This window comes from Amblyraja radiata, chromosome 5, assembly GCF_010909765.2.
Source record: "Amblyraja radiata isolate CabotCenter1 chromosome 5, sAmbRad1.1.pri, whole genome shotgun sequence".
Classification (NCBI taxonomy): domain Eukaryota; kingdom Metazoa; phylum Chordata; class Chondrichthyes; order Rajiformes; family Rajidae; genus Amblyraja; species Amblyraja radiata.
In genome coordinates, this window is record NC_045960.1 from 1642364 (window position 1) to 1661302 (window position 18939).

The 18939-nt window shown below is 48.3% G+C and overlaps 1 protein-coding gene across 1 annotated transcript in view; it reads right to left on the reverse strand.

Annotated features, from left to right (window-relative positions):
* Nucleotides 1–210: 210 nt before the first annotated feature.
* LOC116972886 (oocyte zinc finger protein XlCOF6-like) overlaps nt 211–18939 on the reverse strand; it is a 411853-nt gene continuing 393124 nt past the window's right edge. Inside the window, exons 2-3 of the mRNA XM_033020472.1 lie at nt 9190–10270; nt 211–1649 (exon numbers count right to left, since the gene is read on the reverse strand). Coding sequence (XP_032876363.1) covers nt 1608–1649; nt 9190–10270 — 1123 coding nt within the window. The 3' untranslated portion in view covers nt 211–1607. The remainder of the gene's footprint in view (nt 1650–9189; nt 10271–18939) is intronic.

An 18939-nucleotide genomic window follows, 5' to 3' on the forward strand; every position in this document is an offset into this window, starting at 1 on the left:
TGTGTGACCAGCGAAATATAATTGTTTTAGAGAAAAAGAAGGAGAGAGAGGAGAGGGAGAGGAGAGGGAGGGGAGAGAGAGAGGTAGAGGGGAGAGGCAGAGAGGGGAGAAACAGGGGGGACAGAGAGGGGAGAGATTCAGAGAGGGGGACGGGAAGTTGAGAGGGAGAGAGGCGGGGGGGGGGGGGGTGGGTAAGATAACCCCTTAAAATCAGTGTGACATTTATTTAATTCTTAGGTGTTGATTTAGAGTCCTTGTAATAATAATGACCTTACACCATACGCAGTTTATTAGGAATAGGCAACTACAAGTTCTCACTTGAGAGTTCACTTTTAGGCTAATGGAGTGCAGTAGACAACAAGCTAGTGGGCGTAGCTACAAATGCATGACTCATAGCATGAGCCACTAATCTACATCCCCCCTCTTAAAGAATCAATAGCACTATACCAATAACTAAGCAAAGCAAATATCACAAACGATGAAAGACGTGTGTAAAGTCAAACATAGTCCGGATACTTCACGACCGGCTTGCTAACACGACAGCATGTGTACGATAGAGGCCATCTCCATCTTCTCCGGGGACAAAGCTGGTGATTTCACCGCCGTGGGGGAGTGGACCAACGCCTCTGGAGTCAAAGCAGGAGACTGGCGCAGGCGAAGATGGGACAGACAGAGGAACTGTCACAGGCATGGATCGTTGTGCTGGCAACAGCATGTGAGTGTCACTAGATGCAGATTGAAATGAACTTGTACAATCCGGATAATAAGGAGGAGGGATTGGCTCCTTCACAGGCAGATGTCTGTTTCGTCGGTAGGTGCCGCCATCGGCTCTAACAATGTACGACCGTGGCTCCGAAGCTGGACTAGAAATCACCCCAGTACGGTCGTGGCCTTTGTCAGTCTGTAAGCGGACCACCTGTCCTTTGGTCAATGGCGGCAGAGGCCTGCTCGTCTTGTCGAACCACTTCTTTTGAGCGTTACGCTTCTGTTGCATTCTGGATTGAATCTCTTCAGGAGGAAAGACAAGTGGGATTAACATTTGTTCTGCAATAGGGTACGGGTCTGCCTTGACAATAATCGTGAACCCAAGGCAGGGTCACGGGAAATGTTGCAAAAGTTGAGCAAATCCAGGAATACGTCAGATTTGGCTCTGTGAGAGCGCTCCATGAGTTGTTTTGCACTCCGGACAGCCCGTTCAGCCTGCCCGTTAGACTGGATACTCAGGGCTGCTGGTGATATGGTGAAAATTCCAGCGTCTGGCAAACTCCCTGGTGTGCAGGCGCCCATGCACCAACAGGTCCGTGGACGACTTGAAGCCTTTGCCGCAGTCGGAGCAGGTGAAGGGCTGCTCACTGCTGTGCACACGCTGGTACACCTGGAGCTCCCACAACAGGGCAAAACTCTTGCTGCAGATGGAGCAGCCATGGGGCCTCTCTCCCGTGTGCACCCGCCAGTGGATCTCCAGCTGGTTCAGTTGATGCCAAGCCTTGCCGCACACATCGCACTCATAACGCTTTATCTAGTTGTGCCCCGTCAAACAGTCCTCCATCGAAGCTCAGTCCGTGCATCAAACAGATGGGGGGGAGGCTCACCGGCACCCTCGCCGCTCATGGCCCAGTCTCTCCGTCCACAGCAGCGGCTCCTAAACCCTGCAGGAGGGGATCACAGAGGGTCAACAAACTGGAGGATATTACTAACGTATGAACATTATTAGAGCTTGAAGGGGGGGGGGGGGTGGAGGGGGGAAGAGGGTGTGGGGATCGGGGGGAGGTGGGGGTAATGAGGGAGTTGGGGATGGCGGTCATGGGGAGAGAGGGAAAGTGGGGCAGGGGTTGAGAGGGGGTGTCGAGAAACCGGGAACCTTGTCGAGCCGCCCGCTATTCGCCGTGACGTCAGTCGCACGCACGGACGGCGTGTACGACTGTCGCCCTGACGTCACCGCCAATCAGAGGGGGAATGCCGGCCCCGCCCCCTGCCATTGCGCAGTCACGGGGCATGCATCATGGGAAGAAGGTCATAGGAGTGAACAGTTCCTTTTCAGAATGGCAGGCAGTGATGAGTGGAGTGCCGCAAGGCTCAGTGTTGGGGCCGCAACTGTTTACCATCTATATTAATGATTTGGAAGAGGGAATTAGGAGCAACACTAGCAAGTTTGCGGATGACACAAAGCTGGGTGGCAGTGTGAAATGTGAAGAGGATGTTAGGAGGTTGCAGTGTGACCTGGACAGGTTGAGTGAGTGGACAGATGCGTGGCAGATGCAGTACAATATAGATAAATGTGAGGTTATCCACTTTGGCGGGAAAAACAAGGGGGCAGATTATTATCTCAATGGGGTTAGGTTAGGTTAGGTTAGGTTAGGTTAGGTAAGGGGGATGTGCAGCGAGACCTGGTCCTTGTACACCGGTCACTGAAAGTTGGCTTACAGGTACAGCAGGCAGTGAAGAAAGCTAATGGAATGTTGGCCTCCATAACAAGATGATTTCAGTATAGGAGTAAAGAGGTTCTTCTGCAGTTGTATAGGGCTCTGGTGAGACCACATCTGGAGCATTGTGTACAGTTTTGGTCTCCTAATTTGAGGAAGGACATCCTTGTGATTGAGGCAGTGCAGCGTAGGTTCACGAGAGGATCCCTGGGATGGCGGGACTGTCATATGAGGAAAGATTGAAAAGACTTGGCTTGTATTCACTGGAGTTGAGCGGGATCTTATAGAAACATATAAAATTATAAAAGGACTGGACAAGCTTGATGCAGGAAAAATGTTCCCAATGTTGGGCGAGTCCAGAACCAGGCGCCACAGCCTTAGAATAAAGGGGAGGTCATTTTAGACTGAGGTGAGAAAAAACTTTTTCACCCAGAGAGTTGTGAATTTATGGAATTCCCTGCCACAGAGGGCAGTGGAGACGAAATCACTGGATGGATTTAAGAGAGAGTTAGATAGAGCTCTAGGGGCTAGTGGAGTCAAGGGATATGGGGAGAAGGCAGGCACGGGTTATTGATAGGGGACGATCAGCCATGATCACAATGAATGGCGGTGCTGGCCCGAAGGGCCGAATGGCCTCCTCCTGCACCTATTTTCTATGTTTCTATTTTCTATGTTTCTATGTCACACAGTGCTGGAGTCACTCAGTGGGTCGGGCAACGTCTGTGGAGAGAAGGAATGCGTGACATAGAAACATAGACATAGAAACATAGAAAATAGGTGCAGGAGTAGGCCATTCGGCCCTTCGAGCCTGCACCGCCATTCAATATGATCATGGCTGATCATCCAACTCAGTATCCTGTACCTGCCTTCTCTCCATACCCCCAGATCCCTTTAGCCACAAGGGCCACATCTAACTCCCTCTTAAATACAGCCAATGAACTGGCCTCAACTACCTTCTGCGGGAGAGAATTCCATAGATTCACCACTATCTGTGTGAAAAAAGTTTTCCTCATCTCGGTCCTAAAAGATTTCCCCCTTATCCTTAAACTGTGACCCCTTGTTCTGGACTTCCCCAACATCGGGAACAATCTTCCTGCATCTAGCCTGTCCAACCCCTTAAGAATTTTGTAAGTTTCTATAAGATCCCCCCTCAATCTTCTAAATTCTAGCGAGTACAAACCGAGTCTATCCAGTCTTTCTTCATATGAAAGTCCTGACATCCCAGGAATCAGTCTGGTGAACCTTCTCTGTACTCCCTCTATGGCAATAATGTCCTTCCTCAGATTTGGAGACCAAAACTGTACGCAATACTCCAGGTGTGGTCTCACCAAGACCCTGTACAACTGCAGTAGAACCTCCCTGCTCCTATACTCAAACCCTTTTGCTATGAAAGCTAACATACCATTCGCTTTCTTCACTGCCTGCTGCACCTGCATACCCACTTTCAATGACTGGTGTACCATGACACCCAGGTCTCGCTGCATCTCCCCTTTTCCTAGTCGGCCACCATTTAGATAATAGTCTGCTTTCCTGTTTTTGCCACCAAAATGGATAACCTCACATTTATCCACATTATACTGCATCTGCCAAACATTTGCCCACTCACCCAGCCTATCCAAGTCACCTTGCAGTCTCCTAGCATCCTCCTCACAGCTAACACTGCCCCCCAGCTTAGTGTCATCCGCAAACTTGGAGATATTGCCTTCAATTCCCTCATCCAGATCATTAATATATATTGTAAATAGCTGGGGTCCCAGCACTGAGCCTTGCGGTACCCCACTAGTCACTGCCTGCCTTTGTGAAAAGGACCCGTTTACTCCTACTCTTTGCTTCCTGTTTGTCAGCCAGTTCTCTATCCACATCAATACTGAACCCCCAATGCCGTATGCTTTAAGTTTGTAAACTAATCTCTTATGTGGGACCTTGTCGAAAGCCTTCTGGATGTCCAGATACACCACATCCACTGGTTCTCCCCTATCCACGCTACTAGTTACATCCTTGAAAAATTCTATAAGATTCGTCAGACATGATTTACCTTTTGTAAATCCATGCTGACTTTGTCCAATGATTTCACCACTTTCCAAATGTGCTGCTATCCCATCTTTAATAACTGACTCTAGCAGTTTCCCCACTACCGATGTTAGACTAACTGGTCTGTAATTCCCCGTTTTCTCTCTCCCTCCCTTCTTAAAAAGTGGGGTTACGTTTGCTACCCGCCAATCCTCAGGAACTACTCCAGAATCTAAAGAGTTTTGAAAGATTATTACTAATGCATCCACTATTTCTGGAGCTACTTCCTTAAGTACTCTGGGATGCAGCCTATCTGGCCCTGGGGATTTATCGGCCTTTAATCCATTTAATTTACCCAACACCACTTCCCGGCTAACCTGGATTTCACTCAATTCCTCCAACCCCTGCTATTTCCGGCAGATTATTTATGTCTTCCTTAGTGAAGACGGAACCAAAGTAGTTATTCAATTGGTCCGCCATATCCTTGTTCCCCATGATCAACTCACCTGTTTCTGACTGCAAGGGACCTACATTTGTTTTAACTAATCTCTTTCTTTTCACATATCTATAAAAACTTTTGCAGTCAGTTTGTATGTTCCCTGCCAGTTTTCTTTCATAATCTATTTTTCCTTTCCTAATTAAGCCCTTTGTCCTCCTCTGCTGGTCTCTGAATTTCTCCCAGTCCTCCGGTATGCTGCTTTTTCTGGCTAATTTGTACGCATCATCCTTCGCTTTGATACTATCCCTGATTTCCCTTGTTATCCACGGATGCACTACCTTCCCTGATTTATTCTTTTGCCAAACTGGGATGAACAATTTTTGTAGTTCATCCATGCAGTCTTTAAATGTCTTCCATTGCATATCCACCGTCAACCCTTTTAGAATTAATTGCCAGTCAATCTTGGCCAATTCACGTCTCATACCCTCAAAGTTACCTTTCTTTAAGTTCAGAACCATTGTTTCTGAATTAACAATGTCACTCTCCATCCTAATGAAGAACTCAACCATATTATGGTCACTCTTGCCCAAGGGGGCACGTACAACAAGACTGCTAACTAACCCTTCCTCATTACTCAATACCCAGTCTAAAATAGCCTGCTCTCTCGTTGGTTCCTCTACATGTTGATTTAGATAACAATCCCGCATATATTCCAAAAAATCCTCTTCCTCAGCACCCCTGCCAATTTGATTCACCCAATCTATATGTAGATTGAAGTCACCCATTATAACGGTTTTGCCTTTGTCGCACGCATTTCTAATTTCCTGTTTGATACCATCTCCAACTTCACTACTACTGTTAGGTGGCCTGTACATAACACCCACCAGCGTTTTCTGCCCCTTAGTGTTTCGCAGCTCTACCCATACCGATTCCACATCCTGCAAACTAATGTCCTTCCTTTCCATTGCGTTAATCTCATCTCTAATCAGCAACGCTACCCCACCTCCTTTTCCTTTCTCTCTATCCCTCCTGAATATTGAATATCCCTGGATGTTCAGCTCCCAACCTTGGTCACCCTGGAGCCATGTCTCCGTGATCCCAACTGTATCATAGTCATTAATAGCTATCTGCACATTCAACTCATCCACCTTATTACGAATGCTCCTTGCATTGAGACACAAAGCCTTCAGGCTTGTTTTTACAACACTCTTACCCCTTATACAATTTTGTTGAAAAGTGGCCCTTTTTGATTTTTGCCCTGGATTTTCCGGCCTGCCACTTTTACTTTTCACCTTGCTACCTATTGCTTCTACCCTCATTTTACACCCCTCTGTCTCTACGCTCACACATTTAAGAAACCCTTTCGCTTTAACTCCATCCTCCACTAGCCCATTCGACACCCCACCCCCCTTATTCAGTTTAAAACCACCCGTGTAGCAGTGGCAAACCTGCCTGCCAGAATGCTGGTCCCACACCTGTTAAGATGCAATCCATCCCTTTTGTACAGTTCCCCCTTACCCCAAAACAGATCCCAGTGATCTAAGAATCTAAATCCCTGCCCCGTGCACCAGTTCCTCAGCCACACGTTCAGGTCCCGTATCTCCCTGTTCCTGCTCTCGCCAGCACGAGGAACTGGAAGCAAACCGGATATAACAACCCTGGAGGTCCTGCTTTTCAGCATTTTTCCGAGCTCTCTAAAGTCACGCTGCAGAATATTCATCCCCTTCTTTCCGACATCGTTTGTGCCGACATGCACTACCACTTCCGGCTGTTCACCTTCGCCCTTGAGGATTTTCTGCACTCTGTCCGTGACATCCTGGATCCTGGCACCAGGAAGGCAGCACACCATCCTCGCATCCCGTCTGTTGCCGCAGAAACCCCTGTCCGTACCTCTCACAATGGAGTCTCCCACTACAATGGCGTTGCCTGCCTTAGGCCTTTTTGGTTTTGGCTCAACAGCCCTATTCGCATCACAAGCCAGTCCGCCGCCCAGTGTAAACACCTCTTCTGTCCCGACAGCTTCTAAGTGGGTGAACCTGTTCACAAGAGGTACAACACCCGGGGACGTTGGCATTCCATGCTTCCCTCCCGTTCTCACTGTCTCCCACCTTCTCTCTTCCAGTACCTTAGGTGTAACAATCGTACTGTAGGACTTGTCGAGGAACGACTCAGTTTCTCGGACGAACCGGAGGTCATCCACTTGCTTCTCCAGTTCCCCAACACGGCCCTTCAGGAGCTCTACCTGGATAAACCTCTCGCATTTGTAGCAGCCAGAGGCACCGGCGGTGTCCTTGACCTCCCACATACTGCAAGCATCGCACTGAATCAGCTTGCCTGACATCTCCTTCGTTCGCCTCCTCGCCAAAAACTCACACTTTTCTCACAGGGCACTTCACTCACTGCCGCTCGCTAAGAGCAGTCTTGCTTAAATTGACTGATAAATTGCCTGATTTACCAATTTACAAACCAAATTCCTCAGTTTTCAACTGTTTTCCCAGCACTGACTCACTTCTCTCCTCCCACTTGGGCTAGAGCCAATCAGTCGTATCTCTTGCTAAACTCCTGCTGCTGTTGTTGCTCCCAAACCTACAGCAGTTCTGAGTCAAGTCTGCCTGTCCTTGACCTGTACTTTAACTGTTTTCACTTCTCTCCTCCCACTTGGGCTAGAGCCAATCAGTCGTATCTCTTGCTAACATCCTGCTGCTGTTGTTGCTCCCAAATCTACAGCAGTTCTGAGGTGACGTTTCGGGTCGACACCCTTCTTCAGACTGATGGGAGGAAGTGTAAGGAGTGAAAACAGGTCAAAGGGAATGGAGTTCAAGGAAAATGTAGACATTTTAAATAGATCATTGTTGGATAGATCAAAGGGAGGGAACCATATAACCATATAACAATTACAGCACGGAAACAGGCCATCTCGACCCCTCTAGTCCGTGCCGAACACATAATCTCCCCTAGTCCCATATACCTGCGCTCAGACCATAACCCTCCATTCCTTTCCCATCCATATAACTATCCAATTTATTTTTAAATGATAAAAACGAACCTGCCTCCACCACCTTCACTGGAAGCTCATTCCACACAGCTACCACTCTCTGAGTAAAGAAGTTCCCCCTCATGTTACCCCTAAACTTCAGTCCCTTAATTCTCAAGTCATGTCCCCTTGTTTGAATCTTCCCTACTCTCAGTGGGAAAAGCTTTTCCACGTCAACTCTGTCTATCCCTCTCATCATTTTAAAAAACCTCTATCAAGTCCCCCCTTAACCTTCTGCGCTCCAAAGAATAAAGCCCTAACTTGTTCAACCTTTCTCTGTAACTTAGTTGCTGAAACCCAGGCAACATTCTAGTAAATCTCCTCTGTACTCTCTCTATTTTGTTGACATCCTTCCTATAATTAGGCGACCAAAATTGTACACCATACTCCAGAATTGGCCTCACCAATGCCTTGTACAATTTTAACATTACATCCCAACTTCTATACTCAATGCTCTGATTTATAAAGGCCAGCACACCAAAAGCTTTCTTTACCACCCTATCTACATGAGATTCCACTTTCATGGAACTGTGCACAGTTATTCCCAGATCCCTCTGTTCACCTACATTCTTCAATTCCCTACCATTTACCATGTACGTCCTATTTTGATTTGTCCTGCCAAGATGTAGCACCTCACACTTATCAGCATTAAACTCCATCTGCCATCTTTCAGCCCACTCTTCCAACTGGCATAAATCTCTCTGTAGACTTTGAAACTCTACTTCATTACCCGCAACCCCACCTATCTTAGTATCATCTGCATACTTACTAATCCAATTTACCACACCATCGTCCAGATCATTGATGTACATGACAAACAACAGTGGACCCAACACAGATCCCTGTGGCACCCCACTCGTCACTGGCCTCCAACCTGACAAACAACCATCCACCATTACTCTCTGGCATCTCCCATTCAGCCACTGTTGAATCCATCTTGCTACTCCACCATTAATACCCAACCATTGAACCTTCTTAACCAACCTTCCATGAGGAACCTTGTCAAAGGCCTTACTGAAGTCCATATACACAACATCCACTGCTTTACCCTCATCAATTTCCCGAGTAACATCTTCAAAAAATTCAAGAAGATTAGTTAAACATGACCTTCCAGGCACAAATCCATGTTGACTGTTCCTAATCAGACCTGTTTATCCAATCATCGACTTCACAGTCAAAAAGTCCCAACCGAGGAAGTATTTCCTACGACAGCTGATAAAACACAATCTGCCACAAGTAATGATGGTCCAGTTTTATACTGCCATCGTAGAGTCTGACCTCACCTTCTCCATCATGGTTTGTGTATCCGCTGGTGCTCCCACAGCCCCCGTGCGCTCTTGAAACGCTTGCCGCAGTGGGAACAGCCTCTCGCCGTGGTAGGCCCGCCGGTGCACCCGTGACCCCCGTGACCTGTCAAATGCCTCAACGCAGTCGTAGGGCTGGCCACTGGTGTGCACGCGCTGGTGAGACAGGGCGTGGGAGGCCATGGCCACATGCTCTCCACACACCGGGCTGGGGAAAGGACGGTCGCCGGCGTGTACCCGCTGGTGGGACAGCAGGCTGCTGGAGTAGGTGTAGCCCTTGCCGCACTGGGCGCAGGTGAAGGGGCGCTCGCCGGTGTGGGTGCGCTGGTGGTCCAGCAGCCTGTCGGAGCGGGAGAAGCATTTGTCACAGACGGAGCAGGTGAAGGGCCGCTCACCGCTGTGCACCCGCCGGTGCTGTTGTAGCCCTGTCAACCGGGCAAAGCTCTTGCCGCAGGTGGAACAGCCATAGGGCTTCTCGCCCGAATGCATCCGCCCATGGTTCTTCAACTCTTGCGCTGTCTTAAAGTCCTTGGCGCAGTCAGAACAGCCAAAGGGCCTCTTGCCGGAGTGCACCCGCTGGTGGTACAACAGCTTGGAGGAGTAGATGAAGCCCTTGCCGCACTGGCCGCAGGTGAAGGGGCACTCGCCGGTGTGCGTGCATTGGTGCTCCAGCAGCATTTTGGAGCAGGTGAAGCCCTTGCCACAGTCGCTGCAGGTGTAGGGGCGCTCCCCGGTGTGCAGGCGCCTGTGCACCTTCAGGTCCGTGGACGACTTGAAGCCTTTGCCACAGTCGGAGCAGGTGAAGGGTCGCTCACTGCTGTGCACCCGCCGATGCTGCCATAGCCCCGACGACCGCGCAAAGCTCTTGCCACAGGTGGAGCAGCCATAGGGCTTCTCGCCCGTGTGCACCCGCCGGTGGATTTTCAGCTCATTCTTCGTCTTGAAGCTCTTGCCACAGGTGGAGCAGCCATAGGGCTCCTCGCCTGTGTGCACTCGCCGGTGGACCTTCAGTTCATTCGTCGTCTTGAAGCTCTTGCTGCAGTCGGAGCAGCCGAAGGGCCTCTTGCTGGAATGCACGCGGTTGTGCCGCAGAAGGCTGTCATAGCGGGTGAAGCTCTTGCCGCACTCCGAGCAGTCGAAGGGGCGTTCTCCCGTGTGCACCCGCCAGTGGATCTCCAGCAGGCTCGGGTGCTGCAAGGCCTTGCCACACACATCGCACTCATAACATTTCTCCTTGTTGTGCTCCGTCATGTGGTCCTCCACCAAAACTCAGCCCCTCGAAGCTCAGCCCGCACACCGAGCAGATGGCGGGGGGGGGGGGGGGGGGGGGGGGGGGGGTGGCTCACCGTCACCCTGGTCGCCCTCAAAGGTCGCTCACGTCCCCGTCTCTCCGTCCACAGCTACGGCTCCTAAAATCCGCAGGAGGGGAACACAGAGGGTCAACAAGAGCTGGCAAACAGGACATTACTAACGTGTGAACATTACTAGTGCTTGAAGGGGGGGAATGGGGACGTGGAGGAGAGAGTGGGGGGGGGGGGGTGCGAGGGTGGGGTGAGGAAGAGGTTGAGGGGGGGCACCGCACCAACCCGGGGACGCAGAGTATCCACGAATCTTGCAAGCCGCCCACATGTCTGCCCGGCGTCGTGACGTCCACTCGCTCGGCTTCTTGACGTCAGCCCGCCGTCGTGACATCAACCGCCCATCGTCGTCCGCCCCATGATTGGCGCCCTGACGTCACCGCGAATCCGAGGGAGGACCATAAGCGCTGCACTGCTCCCTTCAACCGACTGGGGGGCGCTGCACAGTGGCCTCCAGCCCCCAGGGGGCGCTACAGTCAGATGACCAGAGACGCTGCACCGCAAAATGTCCTTTCTCAAATTAGGAGACCAAAACTGCACACAATACTCCAGGTGTGATCTCACCAGGGCCCTGTACAACTATAGAAAGACCTCTTTTCTCCTAACCTCAACTCCTCTCATTATGAAGGCCAACATGCAGGCTTTCTTCACTGCCTGCTGTACCTGCATGCTTACCCTCAGTGACTGATGTACAAAGACACCCAGGTCTCGTTACACTTGCCATTTTCCTAACCTGATACCATTCAGATAATACAGAATGCTGGAGTAACACCTTACACTTCCTTATCTCTGTGTCTTCCTCTCTTGTGACTCTCAGTCTGAAGAAGGTTCCTTCTCTCCAGAGATGCTGCCTGTCCCGCTGAAATACTCCAGCATTTTGTGTCTGTCTGTGGAGAACATGGATAGGGGACGTTTTTTTTTGGGTCACGTCCCTTCTTCAGACGTGAAACATCACCTATCCACGTTGACCAGAGATGCTGCCTGACCTGCTGAGTTACTCCAGCACTCTGTGAAACGTCACATATCCATGTTCTCCACAGATGCTGCCTCCAGCACCTTGTGTCGTTTTGTGTATGAACCAGCATCTGCAGTTCCTTATGTCTGCCAAAGATAGGCACAAAGTGCTGGGCAAAAAATAAGGGCAACGTTTCAGGTCAGGACACTTGGCTACTTGTCAAACTTCGTTCCGAGTTGAGAAATGTAATTCTCTAGGTTAAGTTAACTATCCAACCTACCTCCCTATTATTTATTGCGGTATGAATATTGATTTCTCTAACTTCAAGTAACCCTTACATCTCCTCTCTCTCCATTCCTCCCCCACCCAAGTCATACCAGCTTCAAAGTCATCTTGTTGAGTCTCATTGTCTGTAACTTGATTTCACCGAGCCCACAGCTAACAAAGGCCTGTTTCCTTTAACCTCGTCATTTTTTTGCATATCCTTAGCTTCTGCTTTGTTGTGTCATTTTCACACCTCACCCTTCCATATCTCTAGTTTTCATCTTTCATCTTCCCAGAGGAAGGGTCTCGACCCAAAACATCACCCATTTCTTTTTCCCAGAGATGCTGTCAGACTTGCTGACTTATTCCAGCTTTTTGTGTCTATCCAATTTTTTTCCTCTCTCTTCCCTGTGCCCCACCTGAACGGGACTCGTTTCCCCCTTTTCCCATTTCACCAATATCCCTTTCTCTGGCTTCACATTCTGCCCATCTTTTCTCACAGCTTGTATTGGAGCCGACCAGGGAGAAGGCAATTCTGGATTTAGTGTTGTGTAATGAACCGGATGAGGTTAAGGAGCCATTAGGAAGTGACCATAATAAGGTAAGTTTTAATCTACAATTTGAAAGAAGGGTAAATCGGAGGTGTCAGTATTACAGTTGAACAAAGGGGACTATGGAGCCATGAGGGAGGAGCTGGCCAAAGTTGACTGGAAAGATACCCAAGCACGGATGACAGTGGAACAACAATGGCAGGTATTTCTGGGAATAATACAGAAGGTGCAGTATACGTTCATTCCAAAGGGGAAGAAAGATTCCAAGGGGAGTAAGGGGCGACCGTGGCTGACAAGGGAAGTCAACGACAATGTAAGAATAAAAGAGAAGAAGTACAACGTAGCAAAGATGAGCGGGAAGCCTGAGGATTGGGTAATGTTTACAGAGCAACAGAAGATAACTAAAAAGACAATACGGGGGGAAAAGATGAGGTACGAAGGTAAGCTAGCCAAGAATATAAAGCAGGATAGTAAAAGCTTCTTTAGGAATGTGAAGAGGAAAAAATTAGTTAAATTTGGACCCCTGAAGACTGAAAAAGGTGAATTTATTATGGGGAACAAGGAAATAATGGCAGATGAGTCGAACAGGTACTTTGGATCCGTCTTCACTAAGAAGGACCCAAACAATGTTCATGATGTACTAGTGGCCAGAGGATCTGGGGTGATGGAGGAACTGAAGGAAATCCACATTAGGCAGGAAATGGTGGTGGGTAGACTGATGGGACTGAAGGCTGATAAATCCCCAGGGCCTGATGGTTTGCATCCCAGGGTACTTAAGGATGTGGCTCTAGAAATCGTGGATGCTTTGGTGATCATTTTCCAATATTCTATAGATTCAGGATTAGTTCCTGTGGATTGGAGGGTAGTTAATGGTATCCCACTTTTTTAGAAAGGTGGGAGAGAGAAACCAGGGAATTATAGACCAGTTAGCCTGACATCGGTGATGGGGAAGATGCTGGAGTCAATTATAAAAGATGAAATAGCGGCACATTTGGATATCAGTAACAGGATCGGTCTGAATTAAAATATACAGTAGCTGTAAAGGAGGACACAGCGTCACTTAGAGATTTAAGACTGAAAATGGATAGCATCTTTTTTTTTAGTAACCAAAGTTATCAACGTATAATTTTTTGTGTGTTGGAAAATAAAATAAAGTGGCACAGCTGGTGGACTTGCTGCCTCACACGCCAGAGATCTGTGTTTGATCCTGTTCTCGGGCACTGTCTGTGTTGAATTTGCACATTCTCCATGCAAGCGTGTGGGTTTCCTCCCACATCCCAAAGACGCATTGGCTTTGTAGGTTAACTTGTCTCTGTAAAATTGCCCCTAATGTGCAGGGAGTGGGTGAGGAAAGTGGGATAACAGAACTTGTGTGAATGGGTAGACAAAAATGCTGGAGAAACTCAGCAGGTGAGGCAGCATCTGAGCGAAGGAAATAGGCGACGTTTCGGGTCGAGACCCTTCTTCAGACTTATGTCGGGAGGGGTGGGGGCGGGAAAAAGAAAGGAAGAGGTGGAGTCAGTAAGCTTTGGGAGTGCTGGGAATGGGAGGGGAAGGAGGGAGAAAGCAAGGACCACCTGAAATTGGAGAAGACATGTTCATACCGCTGGGGTGTAAACTACCCAAGCAAAATATGAGGTGCTGTTCTCCAATTTGCGGTGGGCCTCACTCTGGCTATGGAGGAGGCCCAGGACAGAAAGGTCGGATTCTGAATTGGAGGGGGAGTTGAAGTGCTGAGCCACCGGGAGATCAGGTTGGTTATTGCGAACTGTGTGGAGGTGTTGTGCGAAGCGATTGCCAAGCCTGCGCTTGGTCTCACGGAGGTTGATCATACGCTGAATAACCATATTTTTGTTTGGAAGTGGAAAGAGATAATAGAAATTGCATTCATTGCAACGTGTAAAAATAGATGAGATACTGTATTGTAATTTTGCTGCATGTCATTGTGGTATATATCATGTCTTGATTGGTGAATACGTTTAGTTTGTGACTTTATTTGAAGCAGAAATAATATGTGAATGCTTCATTGACCGTAATTCCGACTGGTAACTACGCACTTCATCCGAGCACATTATCGCACGCGTCATGCAAGCCGTCTTAAATGACCACCTAAACTGTCATTTGGCAAAATAAAAAGCAGCCGAGGTTGCCCGGCTGGCAACAGGGAAAAAAAGTTAAGCGAGAGCCCTGAGCTGCAGTTTAATGTGGATAAATGTGAGGTCACCCACTTTGGTAGCAAAAACAGGAGAGCAGATTATTATCCAAATGGTGTCAAGTTGGGAAAAGGGGAAGTACAACGGGATCTGGGGGTCCTTGTTCATCAGTCAATGAAAGCTGCCACAGCCAGACATAAAAACAGTTTTTATCCACGAGTAGTTGCTCTACTTTTGGAGCGATGCTTTTATAATTTTTTGTTAATTCAATAAAATTTTAATTTTGTCAAAGTCCTTTCTGTATTTTCTTTTCTTTTAGCATAATGAATTGTTTATTTTTTCAAATAATAAAAAAGCCACAATAGCATAGCTGCAACCATTAGACTCAAAATTTAAGGGCATGGCCTGATGATTCATGTGGTTCTTATGAAATGTCATCTTGCGTAATGTCATCATAGCAGATTTAGAAATATTATACCTAGGGGTCAGGGTCGGAGTCGGAGTCAGAGTTGGATACACAAGAAATCAAGGAGTTGAAGTCAGGTGTTTTGGGGTACGACTCCACCGCCCTGCTCTGCAGTCACGCTGCAGAATGTCTTTCCTCTTCTTCCCGACGTCATTTGTGCTGACATGCACTACCACTTCCGGCTGCTCACCTTCACCCTTGAGGATGCTCTGCAATCGGTCAGTGACATCCTGGATCATGGCACCAGGGAGGCAACACACCATCCTTGAATCCCGCCTGTTGCTGCAGAAACCCCTGTCTATACCTCTCACGATGGAGTCTCCAAATACCAAGGCTCTGACTGCCCGTAGGGCCTGTTTCCACATAGTATTTCTAAAATCTAAAATCTTGGCCTCCACTACCGTCTGTGGCAATGAATTCCACAGATTTACCACCCTCCCGGCTAAAGAAATTCCTCCTTATCTTCTTTCTAAAGGCACGGGTGGGAAAGGCAGAGACGCGGGCATGTGGGACTGGCTTCTATAGCCCTGGCTGTGTTTCTGTGCTGTGGGACTGACGGGGCTCAACAAGTTAGTAGTTTGATGCTTCAGCCTGCAGCAACCCAGGAGAACAGTGTTCCAGATGCTTCATTAATTTGTTGTTTGGCACATTGACCGGGAGGTGATTAAATCGCTCGTTCACACGCAGTCGCTAGAGCAAACAGTGTACATACGGTGATGACCAACGCAATAAATATCCAGTGCAGAACAGTGCAAGATTGTGTTGCAGAAAGCCCAGGGAAGCACAGACAAGAGAGGCCGAAGGGCCTGTCTCCGGGCAGGGCGACCACCGACAGTGTGCGGAATTTGTGCTCTTTCCCCCACATCCCCACATACCTCCCCATCCCCCCCGTCCCCATGGTGGACCAGATGCGGGTCGGGACAGGGGAGCGGAGCTCAACCTTCCAAGCCTCAATCCGAGCTAACCCTAACCCTCCCCTGACATCAGTCTGAAGAAGTGTGAGAAAGAACTGCAGATGCTGGATGAAATCAAAGGTAGACACAAAATGCTGGAGAAACTCATCAGGTGAGGCATCATCTATGGAGAGAAGGAATGGGTGACATATCGGGTCAAGACCCAGAAGTCTGAAGAAGGGTCTCAACCCGAAACATCACCCATCCCTTCTCTCCATGGATGCTGCCTCACCTACTGAGTTTCTTCGGCATTTTATAGACAACTAGACTAAGTGGGACCCATTGGGTCCCATGTTCACACGGGAGGGCTGGTTCCCCGACGCAATATTCCACCTCTCCACCAATTCCAATATTGGTGGCCAGTGCGGGGGCTTTCTGGAGCGCTGGTATGGGTTCTTGGGGTGACAGCTCAGTCCCTCAAGTCTGATCTGCTGGCAGCTCACTCACGGCTGGTGGGCTGGCAGTTGACTCATGACTATTCCTTGAAATTCCATTTCAAGCAGGGTGCAAGGCCACCAAATTCAAATCCATGTTCCTACCATTTCAACCAGGGTGCAAGGTCACCAAATTCAAGTGCAGTTTCTTACCACTATGAGCAGGGTGCAAGGCCACCGAATTCAAGTGCAGTTTCCTACCACTTTAAGCAGGGTGCAAGGCCACCGAATTTGTGCAGTTTCCAACCACTTCAAGCAGGGTGCAAGGCCACCGAATTCAAGTGCAGTTTCATACCACTTCAAGGTGGATCCAAGGCCACCAAATGCAAGTGCAGTTTCATACCACTTTCAGCAGGGTGCAAGGCCATCAAATTCAGTGCAGTTTCATACCACTTCAAGCAGGATGCAAGGCTGCCAAATTCAAGTGCAGTTTCATTCCACTTCAAGCAGGGTGCAAGGCTGCCAAATTCAAGTGCAGTTTCATTCCACTTCAAGCAGGGTGCAAGGCCACCAAATTCAAATGCAGCTTCATACCATTTCATGCAGGGTGAAACCACCATAAAACCACACAAAACACCAAACTCACAGTTCAGTAGACATTTAGTGTGTTCAGTTGATTCACAGCTCAGACAGAGTCGTGACATCTCCCTCCCCCATCATGCAGAGACTGAGCCACACCCACACTTCCGGGTTTTATAACCCCTCCCCCCGGAAAAGGTGTGGCTTTCATGACGTGATTGACAGGAGAGAGATTCTCAACATTTTTTAAACACTAATAACACTTTTATTTTTCATTGATAGGAAGAATTCTCTGCACCTGCTCAGCGGAGCGGGGACTGGGTAAGAAGGCCAAAAATCACAGCCGCAAGTGGTAGCGTTTTATTTTAAATTAATATACAGTGCAAACAGGAAGTAAGTGCATTTGCAGTAGTGCTTTTTAACTTCAAGCCAAAGCACCCAAGCCGCCATTTGCAGTAAGTAGTGCCTTTCAACTTCATGTTACCATTTGCAGTAATTAGTGCCTTTCAACTTCAAGCCAAAGCACCCAAGCCACCATTTGCAGTAAGTAGTGTCTTTCAACTTCAAGCCAAAGCACCCAAGCCACCATTTGCAATAAGTAGTGCCTTTCAACTTCATGTTACCATTTGCAGTAATTAGTGCCTTTCAACTTCAAGCCAAAGCTCCGAAGCCACCATTTGCAGTAAGTAGTGCCTTTCAACTGAAAGCCAAAGAACCCAAGCCACCATTTGCAGTAAGTAGTGCCTTTCAACTGAAAGCCAAATCACCCGACACCATTTGCAGTAAGTAGTGCCTTCCAACTTCAAGCCAAAGCTCCCAAGCCACCATTTGCAGTAAGTAGTGCCTTTCAACTTTAAGCCAAAGCACCCAAGCCACCATTTGCAGTCAGTAGTGCCTTTCAACTTAAGCCAAAGCATCCCAAGCCACCATTTGCAGTCGTAGTGCCTTCAACTTAGAGCCAAAGCTCCCAAGCCACCATTTGCAGTAAGTAGTGCCTTTCAACTTCAAGCCAAAGAACCCAAGCCACCGTGTGCAGTAATAGTGCCTTTCAACTTCAAGCAAAGCACCCAAGCCACCATTTGCAGTAAGTAATGCCTTTCAACCTCAAGCAAAGCACCCAAGCCACCATTTCCAGTGTGCAGTGCCTTTCAACTTCAAGCAAAGCACCCAAGCCACCATTTCCAGTGTGTAGTGCCTTTCAACTTCATGCCACCATTTGCAGTAAGTAGTGCCTTTCAACTTCAAGCCACAGCTCCCAAGCCACCATTTGCAGTAAGAGGTGCCTTTCAACTTGAAGCCAAAACACCCAAGCCACCATTTGCACTAAGTAGTGCCTTTCAACTTCAAGCCAAAGCTCCCAAGCCACCATTTGCAGTAAGTAGTGCCTTTTAACTTCAAGCCAAAGAACCCAAGCCACCATTTGCAGTAAGTAGTGCCTTTCAACTTTAAACCAAAGCACCCAAACAACCATTTGCAGGCAGTGCCTTTTTACTTCAAACAAACCATAGTTTCATTCTCAAACCACATTAAGGGGACTCACAGTTGTGTAGACATTTGTTCAGTGTTATTGAGAGCTCAGAGAGACGTTACCCTTGGCTTCATCCATCTTGCAGAGACTGAGTGAGGCACACCACTTCCTGGTTTTATAGTCCCTCCCCATCCCTCCAGCAGGGGCAGCAGAGAGAATAGTGATTTTAAAAAAAACATTAATATCTCTCTGATTTGTCATCGATGGGAAAAATCCTCCGCACCCGTAAGGCGGAGGGGGGCTCTGAGCGAGGTGGCCAAAAATGCCGGCCGTAGGTGGCGGCGTTCTGTCGGAAATCGCAGCACAGTGGGACAAAAGCGGTCAAGATCAGAGTTTTAGTAATATAGATAGTAAAAGCTTCTTTAGGAATGTGAAGAGGAAAAAATTAGTTAAGACCAAAGTTGGACCCCTGAAGACTGAAAAAGGTGAATTTATTATGGGGAACAAGGAAATGGCATATGAGTTGAACAGGTACTTTGGATCCGTCTTCACTAAGGAGGACACAAACAATGTTCATGATGTACTAGTGGCCAGAGGATCTGAGGTGA